This window comes from Chionomys nivalis, chromosome 1 (genome assembly GCF_950005125.1).
Source record: "Chionomys nivalis chromosome 1, mChiNiv1.1, whole genome shotgun sequence".
Classification (NCBI taxonomy): Eukaryota; Metazoa; Chordata; class Mammalia; order Rodentia; family Cricetidae; genus Chionomys; species Chionomys nivalis.
In genome coordinates, this window is record NC_080086.1 from 127,741,695 (window position 1) to 127,755,673 (window position 13,979).

Below are 13,979 nucleotides of genomic sequence, written 5' to 3' on the forward strand. Positions count from 1 at the left end.
CAGGGAAGGTGGGGCTGTAAGTTAGTTTCAGCTTTCAGTGCTAATCGGACTAACAAAGCAGTATTTGTTACCCTCTGCCGTGGTGCTAACCCAGTATGATAAAACTAACGGTTCATTGCTGAGCTGAGGACCTTATTGGGAGTCCATATAGCCTTAAGATCAATAAAAAACGAATGAGGAATGAATTATTGAATGATTGCATTTGGGGAGACAAGAGTATTTTTGACAAAACACTTTTACAGAGAACCTGAAGAATAAAGAATTTTGATCTGGAGCATCCGAGAACACCGGAGAGCCAGCACCCCCTTGTGGCTGGGGGAGAAACTGCGCAGACAAGCCTGCATGTTCCTAATGGCTGCCGTGTTCTCTATAAAGGACGCATGGTTTCTTTGGGGCTGGCTTTGCTTGCCCTCCACTAACAAAGGCGCCATAGACAAGAAGAGACTGTTGAAAATACTAAGTGCTTGTGAGCTAACAAAGTTGGAGGCAACACTGAATAGAAATAGTTAGAACGAGTGAAGATGCAGAATTGGTGGATGGAGAAAAGTTGAATCGAAGAACGTGCTGAAGTAGCTGCTGAAATTAGAGGAGGTCCTGAGGCGACCAGAGGGATGCTTGTCTCCCTCTGCTCCATCTATCTGTGTAGCAAATCTCACAGCCTTTTGCCCCAAGTGCTTTCCAGTCTTCCTTATCCCGCTGGCTTTCTCCCAAGTTGCCTATATTCTAAGCGAAATGCTGAGATGAAGATGAAGGAAAGAAAGCAATCCAACCAAATGTGGTTTAAAGAATCCGCTAAAGACAGGGGTGAAACAGAAGACTGGCAGAATTACTATAATGTCACTCCCAAATGGCCACCTGGTGTTTTTCTAGGTCTTGCCTTGCAATGTGAATTATTGCCAGCAGGTGGCAGTAATGTTCTTCAGGGCTTTCGGTCCACTAACACAGTTTTCGGGAAACATGGATGGACTCCTGGGATCCACTCAGAGGTACAGAATTCGTTTTGCCTTTAAAGAGGACCCTCGAGTTTGAGAAGCACTCAGAATAAAGGTTTTCCTTCAAGACACCAGCAGATTAGTTCAACATCGCCTTTTAAGATAGAGGAAAACCCATTCTAGGACGGAATAACGGGGTTTCCCTGGTTCACTTATTTCAACGAAAACAGTACACGGATTTGGTAGCATCTGTTTTGGTTCCTCAAGGACAGTTCTTACTCATTTCTTACATCTTGAGCTATGTTCAGGAACACCGTGTTCATTTTTACAGCAAGCAGTTTGTCCGGTGCGTTCTCTTGGACCTCTGGCCTGACTGCTGACGGCTGATGCAGAAGTCACCTATGTTAGGTCTCCCAGGATTTTTTTTTTAATTATTTAATCCTCTCTGGGACCAAAACAAGGTCTTACTGTACATCCTAGGCAATCACTCTATTACTGAAGCAAAAGCCCCTGCCTCCAAACTCACAGGACGTCTTAATGGCTACTCTTCTGCCTCAAGGTATATACAGGATAAGACCCAGCGGGCTTCTACGGAAATGACAGCATGCTGATGTGAAGATGACATCAGTACTAACAGGTAGAGTCATGCCATGTGGAGCTCAGCGTTAGTGTCTTATCCATGGTCACAGGGAAGGTTCAGGGTGAGGGAGGAAGGTCAAATGTAGCATCTACGAGAATCAATTTTTCTTAATTCTTCAGTACAGTTCCGTGTGGTACAATTCTATAGATGAACTCATGTTTTGTGCTATACAATACATATAATATAAGGTCCATATTTTGTAACCTTGGATAATATCAGAGCCACGCACAGGTCACAGGTGCTTATGCAGTTCCCACAAAACTGTCTGCGAGCTACTCTCAAGGGCCACAAGTGGCTTTGGCTCTGGACTCAGTAGGTTTGGGGTGCAGGCTCTGCCTCTTCATTTCTTCCAAGTTAACAGGGCAACTTGCTGATGCTCTTGGTCCTCTGACCTTACTGCAGTAGCAAGTCTAGTGAGAGACTGATGCAATAGGAAGTAGGCAAGAGATGGGCATTGTTAGTCTAAAACATACCACGGGCATTTCTTACAGCAGCGTTGGGATAGATGCTGTGGCAACCACTTAAGGGGATTTACAAGTGCTTTCTTTTGCTATGTTGGAAGATAGAACCCTCCCTGTGTTCCCTAGCCCCTCCTTTGTGGTATTTCTGGGTGTCTTCTCGCCTGCCTAGTGTGGCTCATCATATCTGGGTCCTCTCTTTCTCTGGTTCATCTACAGCACATTTATTGCTCCACAGTGTAGTCTGTGCTTTGAGCCACAGTTAATGTCCCAACTCTGAACTTTTTATTTTTTAAATTCTGAAGTGTTTTAATATCCGCTTAACATTCCTTTTCTTTTCAATGTGATAAAGAATGACCCGCGCTGTCACCTTGTCTCCAACTCTGAATCTCTGTCTGGGCTGTCCCCTCCCATCCAAGCCTCAGATCTTGCTGTTGGACTGAATCTCTCATAGCAAACGAGAGACATAGACAATCTCCTGTCCCCAAGCCTGCTTCATCCAGTTGCACAAGTCTTTTTTTTTTAAAATTTAAATGACATCTATGTGTTTACTTAGTGTGGCAGGGGGGCAGGGGAGAGGAGAGCACACACACATAACTGTTGGGAGTTGCCTTTTTCTTTCCACTGTGGCTAGAGCCCAGGACATTAGGCTTTGCAGAAGGCGCCTTTACCAGCTAAGTTGCCTGCAGATGCCATTTCTAGCTGCCTTACCCCACTCCAGCCCTCGAGTCCCGCGGATGTCATGTTTAACTGTCTTCCCCCACTCCAATCCTATGGATTCTTCCTTTTTTATATTTCTTGTATCTGCCTATTTCTCTCATTTCTGGTTCTAGCTCCAAGCTCTAGCTTCTGTTACCTCCGCGGTACCCCTGTCCCTGCCGACCAGCCTGGCAATTCTTCTCATCCGCCTTGCTCCCCCACCCCTTCCCATTCTTCACCCTGTTGCCATAGTGAACTTAAAAAGGACTCAATCCTCTCCCCCCCTCCCCCCGCATGCAGATACTTTAAATCCTTCAGAAGCTCTCCATTCTCTTTACAACAGCGACAGAAGATAAGGGATAAATAGATCTGTGGTAGGAGAAAAGTCGGTCCCAATGGAAGGTAGAGGAGAGAGCGCTAATCAGATGCTAAAACCATCCTGGCTTTCTAGCTGCCAGCTAACTCACTTGGATCTCCCTGGGGCACTGGCTCCGAAGACTGTGTGCTGAACTCTTCTTCTTCTTCGGGCACAGATCCTGGAAAGAGAAGTTAAAGTTGTTGTGACTTCCAAGCATAGGAACACCTGGCCTTACCCCAGAGAAGGGGACAGAGTGGACATTCATAGCCGGCTTGGCTCATAGCAACCTCTTTTCCCTTCTGGCCCCATCCTGAGAAAAGTAAGTCCTGACAGCATGCCCAAGAGTACTCTGTTGGATGCTTGGAGGACCTTGATCTGCTCTTGTTTGAACTCGTTCTATCTAAGTCCTGGTTTATTTATGAGAAAACGTTACAGGCACGCTGGGGTACATTATTATCTCTGAAATTCTGAAATTGTGGACGTCAGGGAATGAGTCTGACTCGTTCAGACCCCTACTATGTTCAGCACACGTAGGTCCTTGGCAAAATTTTGGTGATACAGGCACTGAGCAAAGATGAATTAGACACACGCAGGGCGATCTAGAGAAGGTTGTGTGTGTGCCAGAGTGGAGCACAGCTCGAACAGAAGAGAGGAGCAGACAGGGTCTCACCCCCAGCACTCTGAGGCTAGGGACAGAGGTACAGGATGCTTGGAAAGGCTGTGTGGACATGGGGCTTCAGCTGGGCGCGCGGGGGCGGGATGTCTGGTGAGGGCTATGGATGCAGAGCGTGATGATAAGCCACAGGCACAGTGCACATTCTGTTGGGACGGCTGCAACCACTGGGGTGCTCAGAGGCAGTGAATACGTGCAGGAAGCACGTCTCCCTGTTTTCAGCATGCCTGGCAGTTCTGGAAATTTCTGGCAGTGGAGGCAGGTGTGAGGTTCTGTCCTCCTTGCTTTTGTTGCTGTAGCGAGCATCCTCCTCCTTTTTTTTTTTTTCAGTTTGCAAAGCACATGACTTCATCTTCCCCCAAAGGTCAGCCAGCTTGCCCCACTTCCTCACACCACTGGAAAGTTCGTTTCTGGTGCTCTACAGTGTTTCTCAGCCAGAAGCCTCCCAGGGACACATCTCAAAGCTCTACATTGTGTCGGGAGTGGAGGGGGAGCAAGTTCAGAGGCTTGACCTTCCTATCCCTGTCTCCCCTTGCCAGTAAAATCTTCCTCCCAAGAACAGGAACACTTTGTTAGAGGGTCAAGCATTTAATGTGGTAAACATGCATCACACACACACATACACACACACATCCATTGATGAGAATGAAAAACCTCAGGCCATTTTCTTCTTTCTTGTTTGTTTGTTGTTTGTTTGTTTTGTAGACAAGGTCCCACTACAGAGCCTTGGCTGGCCTGGAGATCACTATGTAGACGATCCTGGCCTCAGACTCACAAGAGATTCACCTGCCTCAGTCTCCTGAGCACTGGGACTGAGGTGTGCACCACCACCAGGCAGCCCTCCTCAATACCACTTTCAAAGGGGACTGAATTAGGGCACAACTGTGCACGCTGCCGCAAGAAATGAGGGTCTAAGCCCATCTCACTGGGAACTCATTTCTGCCAGCCTTTGCTTTCCTGTTTCCTCTCTCCCTTCTGAAGAACCCGTATCGCCCCACACATCCCTTGGAAAGTCTGAATGGACCCAAACCAGGATCCGAAGGTCCCAGGAGGAAGCTTTTAAACAGCCGGGCCGCCCGAACCGCAGCTGGACTGTTAGGCCATCCTCGTTCTCCAGGGCTGGGCATCTGCCTGGATGGGCTCGAGAGGCCAAATGGGTACTTACCTGAATCTAAAAGCACTGGTCCAGGCTTCCACAGGTCCGTCTCCCCTGAATTTCCAGAAAAGGAAATAAAGTTACTAAAACTGATCCAGGATACGGTCTGAAGGGAAGTGCTGGGATGTTGTTTCCCGGTCTCCCAGGCAGAGAGTTCAGCGGTGGAAGACGGGATCAAGATTTTGGAGGAAGCAGTACAAATCTTAGTGATGTTCCTTCTACACGGAGCTCTTAAAACCAAAGACGTGTGCTTCGTTCCCTCTTCACCAAGGGACACAGGACTAAAAGGAATCCCTGACTCCCAAAAAGCTCATCCAGTCAAAAACACCCCAACATACTTCTGTATAGTCCCTGCTGTGTTAGTGGCTGGTTTGTACTTCAATACTTCTAGATTTCCGAGAACGTGGAATTGCTTTCCTTGTTAGGCATCTGAAGTATTTTGAGTTAAAAATTTTCCCCACTTTTCCAGTCATCTATCCATCCTTCCACCCACTGATTCACCCATACTTATTAACCTTCCAATATGCATCCAATACCATTCAAATCACACCCATTCCATCTGCTTGGCTTATATTCCAAAGCTGGCCTCTTCCGCCAGTTTCTGAGCTTCCTCTCCTTTCATGCCTCAGAGCAAAGAAGCATGGAGCTTGGGTTCTAGTGCACGGACATGCTGTGAAGTAGAAAGGGTGGTGGAGAAGGGGGATTTTCATCCAATACACTCTGTTCTTATTTGGGAAATCTGGAAGGTGAGGAGGGGCTCAGAGGCAGTGCAAGCATGTTGGGAAGCCTCACAAGACAAAAATGGCTTATTTCTCTATCTATCTGCCCCCTGCCCCAGCCTCATGCCCTTCCCAGAGGTCTCGAGGGCATGAGCAGTTTTTGTTCTCTAAAGGCTGTCTCTTCTGCTGAGGTTGGAACTACTAAGTCACTCAAGTGTGACTTAGTATCTTTTTCTTCATGTAACGAGGCCAGAGAACTTTTAAAAAGGTTAAACTTCTATGTACGTCCTTGAGGGGTAAGACCTAGGTTAACCTGGTGCGGGCATCACTGGTTCTGAGTGAGTCAGAAGCACCCTCTCCAAGCTTTGACTAGGTTGGGTGGGGTTGTTGCCACCACCAAGACCTTCAAAACTATCTTTAAATATTGTTACTCTACCCTTATCACTCTAGTGCCACCTGCTGGTGGAAATCAACACTGCACTATTTTCCTTTCTGAAAAGATACTGGTCGCTTCTCTGGTTTTCCCCCAAAGTTCTTACAATGCTATTTTATTTTAAGTATTTAAAACTTCCCTCAGCATGAGGGCTAGAATGCTGAGCACATTATGGCTTTTGTGACCCCAGGTTCCTAATTTTGTCCCTAAAGCCTGTCCATCAGTGCCACTCTCGTCTCGCTTGGGACAAATCTGAACAAAATTCCCATTCATTTAATAGCCAGGGCCTGAAAAATATTTGGACAGCTGAGACTTGGTGTGCTTTGGACTTGACGGCAGTGAGAAGTAAATGTGTCAAAGGACATTTGTGTTCAGGTGTCAGAAAGGGACACGGTGGCCCAGGAAGAAAGAAGTCAGAAGACCATCCCTCAGAGGCTGCCAAGAAGAGACAGGGCATGCCCCACTCACCATGTCCACAGTTCACCTGCAGTCTTCTCCTGTGACGTCATGAGGAATTATCCTGTCCTGACTCCCACAGGGAAGACTCAGAGGAGTCTCTCTGAAGAGTGAAAGGCTCTCCACAAAATGGGGAATTATTCTGATGACAGTATTTGTTTGGCCATCTCACAGAGTTAGATCTAAGGGAAGTATTCTCTTCTGAGTGAATTCCAGTAGGAAGAACACCCAGGAACCACCTATATTTGACCAGAGCTCCCTCAATGGCAGTCAGAACCACTTTGAAAGTAGTAATTAATATTAACTGAATTAGGTACACCTATGACCCCATTTGCACATGAGAAAACTGGAACACACACACACACACACACACACACACACACACACAAATTTCCTTGGTTGAACTTTGAGCCCAGGTCAGTAGGCTCCTGAAACTGAGTTTTAATCTTTCTTTATATATCCATCCATCCATCCATCCATCCATCCATCCATCCATCCATCCATCTATCCCAACATCCACACATCAGTCCATCCATCCATCCATCCATCCATCCATCCATCCATCCATCCACCCATCTATCCATCCCAACATCCACACATTAGTCTATCCATCCATCCATCCATCCATCCATCCATCCATCCATCCATCCATCCAAACATCCACACATCTGATTGCACCACAGAAAGGCATGGCCTGGCACTGTAACTCCTGCTAATGTGGTTAAATCATCAAAAAGACCGGGGATAATGATCCTGCTTCTTTGACTCAATGTGGTACTGAGGCAGCTTTCAGAGCCTGCTGTTTCCCTGAACATCTGGAAGTCACTAGCGTAGGACCTGAGAGGGAGCTGCAACTTATAGCCATCGGATCTATAAAGCTTTATGGGCCCGAAGCCCAGGTGGCCTGACAGTCCCCATGTTCCTCCCTGGTGAGCCTCTGGTGCGCTTTGAGGAGGAAGTAGAAGTTTGGCTGTGAGCAGGCCCCCGGAGCTGGGCGATGCTAGTGGCCTCCTGTCCCCTTTCCTGGTTGTGTGTCCCTAGGGCAAGAGGGCGGCACACTTTCCTCAGGCTTTCTCTTGCTGTACCCACACAGGAAGAGAACAGAGACCAGCAGCTGTGCCCAAGGCCTTGGCACTCCAGCGCCTGCTGCAAAGGCACTTTTAGAAACCACTGGGGACATTTGCTAGCCCTGGGCATGAGTTCATGCCAACAAGGCATCAATGGCCCCAGGTTTACAAACGGGATGCCCTCCAATACACACTGAGAGTTATTTATTTGGGACCTGGAAACCCTTTTTTTTTCTTTCATGGAAACACTAATTCTGTGCTTAAGTTTCCAGGCTGGAGAAGCTTATTTGACTCAAACAGAGCCCAAGAGGCCACACTTGATAATCTTACCTGGGTACACATACTCAAGTATGCATAGTCAGGATTCAGGTGACCTACTTATTCTAGAAGCAAAAGAACAGAAGATGTGAGGACTTGAGAGTTACAGGCTCAGTAAAACAGGAGTCAACTGTGAGGCAAAGCTTGCCCGTTTCTGGGCCAGCACTATTTTCAAAAGAGCAGTAATTCCCAGACACAAGGCCGGTGTTCTGCTTTGGGTGCAATGTTCCACCATGCACTGACAGAAGAACCCGCTGCAGGAATGGGAGAAATTAATCCCAGAGACAACAAGACGTTAGGTTGAGGTTTGTAGACTTGAAAGTATCTCTCGAGTTGACGCTCAGCTTTCCTCTGGTTACTGAGGACCTCAAAAAGCTTTTGTTTGGGTAGAGAATCGTTTGTTGTAACTCCAGGATCTCACAGTTCTAGGGCTGAGAAATTGGGCGCTTGCCTGACAAGTGTGAGCCCACTGGAAGTGAGAGCTGGTGGAGACCTACCAAGCCCAGGTGTACTCACCTGCCTTTATTCGGGGTGCTCCCCAGCCACCCTCCCCCCCAATCCCAGCAGGATCTTTTCTGAGATTTCGTGGCTATCCATTTCTGTGAGTCTTTCCCAGGCAAGGACATGCTGAGAGTTCTTCCGGGGGAGGGGCAGTTTGAGTGACTCAGGCCAGCTGTGGGAATGATAGCATTCCAACTTCCTTTCTGTTGCTATGCTACAATACTCTGACCAAAAGCCACTCTTGGGAGGAAAGAATTCGCTTATCTTACACTTTCTAGCTGTAGACTGTCATCGAGGGAAGTCAGGGTAGGAACTCAAGTGGGAACTTGAAGGCAGAAACCTTGGAAGACGGGTGCTTGCTGGCTTGCTTCTAGTTTCCTTCTGCTTAGCTAGCTGTCTTATAGCCCAGGACTACAAGACTAGGGAACAGTGCTGCCCATGGTAGGCAGGGACCTCCTACATCAATTAAAAATCAAGACACCCTCCTACAGACAAGCTCACAGGTAATCTGCTCCGGGCACTCCTTCAGCTGAGATGCTCAGGTGGGTCCAGGATGGGTCAAGCTGACAGTTAAAGCTAAGGAGGGTAATGGGAGAGAGGAAAAGAGCTGCAGAAATGGACAGAACGTGGGCTTAAAAGGAAGCTAAAGACGTAAAAGAGACGGGAAAGGAAGTAGAAACTCATGGAACAAAAGAACTGGAAGATGGTTTGGTTAGAAAAAACGAACGAGACCAGATGTGTTCAGTAGGAGAGAATCTCAGATCAACCCGAAGGTGGTCAGACAGTAAAAAGGAGACAGGAGCCGTTGACTGGGAATGTGACCTTGTTGCCAGCCACCCCCAGTGCACAGCTGATTCATATGGTGCATCTCGGTATTTACACTTTATCCCAGAGGCCATTCTGAGGAGATTGCTTAGGTGGGACTCTCTGGAGGGGACATAAGATAGTATAAGTCCTTGAGTCTCCAACTTGATAAAAGCCCCCTTTTTGTCTTGTTGAGAGCAGACTAAACAAAGATATTTCTTGAAGGTCGAAATGACTTGGCACGCCAAACTCTGCTGACCCGGCATTGAGTTGGAGAAACCAAGGGTGACCATGAAAATGCATTTCTAGGATGCATAGCTAGAAGCAGCAGCGGCTTGTCTAGGCTGACCCCTGCTCCTGTAGGCTTCTAGGCATCTTTGGGGACCTCTGGGCATTCTACAGGCTCAGCAGATGTACACACAACCAGCAACTACTTTCTTCTTTTATTTTGTCCCTTGCTGAGAATGGCTCTGGTTCAGACAGTTTCTGCAGTCTGGGTGTGGGGCCCACAGATGTGAGCCTGTCCCCACTAGGGTAAAGAGCAGAGAGTTTTGAGCGTGTTTCTGCTCTTTCAAAGTTGACAGACAAGCAATCCTGACCTAGGGTCTGGTTAATTAGTATTTGGAGTGTAGATGTGGATCTGATCCACCTTGCTATTCCTGCTCCTTCAAAGGAGATTGCCAGGGTTCCGGGGAGTAGCTGCCTGCGGGATACTGGGTCTATTCTTTATATCTTGTTAATGAAGTCTGTTGCCTCCCCACTCCCCTTTTGGAGTGAAGTGTTTAAGTGTGTGGAGAATTCACGGTGGTTCACTATTCACTGAATTTCTCTTCTGATGCTGTTCCCATGTCTCTGCCTTTTATTTCTCTCACATCTCTGTTACTTTTGCTCAATAATTCTAATCCTCACGCTCCTACCCTGAAACATGCAAATTTCATTGAGACTGAACCCCAACATCTGTGTTTGGCTCCACCATGAGGGGTGGGGACTGCAGAGGAGGCAGAAATCTGGGCCACGGGAACAAGAGGAGAGAATGCCCCATGGCTTGGTCAGTTCTGGCTCTGAAGCCAAGACTACAGAGCATACATGGGCAAAGGTGTCATTGTGTAGTTTACAGAAACCCAGTTCATCCTGATGGGGATGGGAGGGATGGGGACTAAATCTTACTCTCTTGTCAGGTATCAAACAAAACAGAAGCTGTGGGGCTGACAACGCGGCTTAATGGTCAGGAGCGCCCATTGTTCTTGATGAGGAACGGGGTTGGGTGATTCAATTCGGCTTCTGTGGCAGCACCAAGTCATCGAAGTCAGCGAAGAGACAGGAGCCCGGATGTCGCAATTCAGAAGCGCATTCCTGGGAGAGAATGCATTTCTCTCCCCCGCAAGCACAACAGATGTCTCCAAGCAAGATGCGCTCTGCTCTTTCTCGGGAGATGATAAAGATTTCCCTTGATCTTTGGAATGAGTTTCCCTAAGCAGGAACTTCAGAGAATATCTGTTTTCAGGCTTCTGAGAGCCTCGTTACTGAATCCTTAGGAATCTCTAAACCTGTACAAAATCGCCTCTGGGAAAGGAAGACAGGACAAAGGCCTGGGTTACTTGCCGTCTTCCTTTTTTCCTGTACAGGTTTCCTCACAGGTTTGGACCTGAGAGCCGGGCATTTTGTTGGCCCAACTGGTTTAGGGCTCTACCTTTGCCAAATTGAAACGGGGAGGACTTGGGCAGTTAGAACCATGCGGAGTAGCAATGAAGACGACGCTGAAGCTCTCTCCTGGACGGGAGCCAGGACTGTGTCGGCTGCTTGTGTAGGCGGTGGGGGACCACAGACCTGAAATCGCAGCTGGCCTGGTCAGAGCATGAACGGGAACCTGGCTGTTCTCATTCTTTCCGTGAGTCAACCTAGCAAGCCCGGACCAAGGTCAGAACCAAGACAAGGCCCCAGCGCTGTCTGAACCTGCCCTGAAGGAGGCATTGGAATGCAAAATAAATAAATAAACAAATAGATAGGTAGATAGGCAAATAAATAAATGAATAAATAAACAAATAAAGTACACTGAATTTAGAATAGTGGCTGGACATTCCAAACACTAAATACCCTTGCATTTTATGACTGGCAAAATAAATCTATTATTTGTAAGGGCCATATTTCTTAAATTTCCTTGTTCGTAAACATAATTCGTCTCAACTGTGCCACGGTGGGGTGGTTAAAGTAGTCCTTCAACAGAAATGTCACGTAGCGTTTAACAATTTGCCTAAGTTGCGCAAACATGAAGTCGGCACAAACAGCATTGGCTTTCAGTCGTTTTTTAGGAGCATCCAATGGGTTAGCCTCGATGACTCTGGGAGAGTCACGTGGAGCTCAGCATTCATCCCTTCCTGGGCAGTTTCTCTGAAGAGATGGAGGAGTTTGCAAAGAGAAACACAGAGCCCCCTTGGGGAAGAAGTTAGCTGAGGGAAAGACCCATGTTTCGTAGGAGGTAATAAGAAGATTCTAGTTTCTTTTAGGTCTAGCCACGGTGGATTTTTTTTTCTCCTTTTGCTTTTGCTTTAGTTGTGTGTCAAGGCGGTTTATTATCCGCACTATCCCTAAAAGTGACACAGGCGCACTGTAAAGAAGTCTTCTCTACATACTGTGTGACGAGGAGCCATTATGTGCTGTTTATCCAGCAGTGGCTGCTCCCTGGGTTTGGTATGTAGAAATACATCCCTCGTTCTGCACACATGTTCTCAAGTACAACACACAAGCGCAGCACCAGGCCGGTAGCCCCTGTTATAGCTCACCTCCTTGACTGAGCAATCTTCCACAGGCCAATCTTCTCACGCCAGCCAGTGCCCACGCATATCGGCTTTTCATTTACTTACTTTTATTAATTGTTATTCATTATGACATTTTATATATACACAGCATTATATTATGCTCCTATGTATTTCCATCCTTCCCATTGTCTTTCCCCAGGCCTCCTTCCCCTATTGGAGGTGCCTTTCCTCTGTTGTACCCCCAAATAATCCTCCCCATTTTCAGGTCACACATATTCCACCACCCTCGTACCCTCTTTCTTCTGTTCTCCTCCACTTTGTTCTTTTAGACCCTTTCTCTCTTAGTCCCTGTTCTACTTGTCCCCCTCCCTCTACCCACCCCCTCCCCTCTCCCCCACAAGTCTATATTTCACCTGTGAGAGAAAACACGGGATGTTTGTCTTTTGCACTCTGCCTTAGCTTAAAGTAATAATCTCTACTTCCCCCCATTTTTCTTGAAAACGCCGTAGCTGCATTTTTCTTTGCGGCTGAATAGCAAGCATTCCATTGTGTGCGTGTAACGCATTTGAGCAGCTGTATGGCGACTTTACCGTACTCCTAATGGCGGGTAAGTAAATCTTCACTTCCCATCACGTGAACACGTCCCACGACCTGGATAGCACTTTCCTTACGACTCTTTCTTGGTGACTTCTGTCATTTCTCCACAGTCTTACCCAAACTGTGTATTTCAGTTTGCAGTAGGAATTGTGTGTGTTTGTTGGGTTTGGTTTTGGTTTTTCAAGGCTGAGTTTCTCTGCGTAGCCCTGCCTGTCCTGGAACTCACTCTGTGTCAAAGGGAGTGTGCTGGTAGTTACCAGTCACCTCTTGCCCCAGTTCCTCCCTCTCCACCCAGTCCCTGCACAGGACTGGAAGGCAAATGAATGGCCCTGCCATTTTTGTGTCTTGTCACTAGGCGGCGCTCTTCTTCTACCCCTCTGGTCTATCTGTACTGTGCATACATTTAAGGCTACACCAGCTGTGGCCACTAAAATGCTTCTCAAAGTGAATCTGACTGGGAAGACAATGCTGCAAGCTGCCACTCTGCCTGCTAAAATGGAGAGAGCCCAGCTGAGCCAGCTGGACCTGTGGCTTGTCTAGCTTTGCAGAACTCTCGTCTAAGAATAGCTATGGATCTGGCCCTCTGGGTGGCTTTCTCTGGTGCTGGGTGCGCTTCTCCCATGAGGACAGCCTTATTCCTGCCCCGTGAGAGAAATTCCTGTGCCCCTGGGTCTTGGCTCATTACTCCCAACTCTGGCTTGGTCTTTCCTGATGTCTTGTCTTGTATATTCATGGGTCAGTGAATGGGCCATGAAGTGTGTCCAGCACCCGCTGCCTGGGAGTCCTCCCACGCCTAAGCTTGCTTTCATGTGCTGAGAGCACTCTTGTCTCTTCTGCATCTAAATATATACATAGTTTGTTGTTAGCCTCCTGCTAAGGCAGTGGTTCTCAACCTTTGGGTCGCAATGCCCTTGGGGTGGCATATCAGATGCTTGCAATGATTCCTAACAGTAGCAAAATTGCAGTTATGATGTGGCAATGAAATAATTTTATGATTGGGGGTCGCCCCAACATGAGGAACTCTGTTTAAGGGTTGAGAATCACTTAGAGTCTAAGGGGTTGTGTCCTGCTTGAGAGGATGCCTTAGTCTTCAGTGTAGGACAAAGATGACTGTCCGGCCTAAAACACAGGCAGTCTGTATTCTGGCTCCACGTATATATACCAGGTGTCCTGCGCGGAACAGATTGACTGTGGATCTTAGTGCATTGGGGTGGGATGATCACTGATGTATCCTAGAATGTTGTCCAATAACACATAGTAGACATTCAACAAATATTTCTTAAATGAATTAGGCTTTGCTTGAACGCCCAGGCACACCCACTTCTCTCAGCTCTTCGTTTAAGTCACACAAGTACAATAACAAGTGATCTGTCTTTCAACACTGTGAGCCGTGTTTTCTTGTCGTTGGCAGA

General features: G+C 47.4%; 1 protein-coding gene across 1 annotated transcript in view; it reads right to left on the reverse strand.

Moving 5' to 3' along the window:
- Window positions 1-13,979, reverse strand: part of Vit (vitrin) — a 117,830-nt gene that overhangs the window by 25,869 nt on the left and 77,982 nt on the right. Inside the window, exons 8-9 of the mRNA XM_057778681.1 lie at window positions 4,926-4,970; window positions 3,197-3,265 (exon numbers count right to left, since the gene is read on the reverse strand). Of these exons, the coding sequence (XP_057634664.1) occupies window positions 3,197-3,265; window positions 4,926-4,970 (114 nt within the window). The remainder of the gene's footprint in view (window positions 1-3,196; window positions 3,266-4,925; window positions 4,971-13,979) is intronic.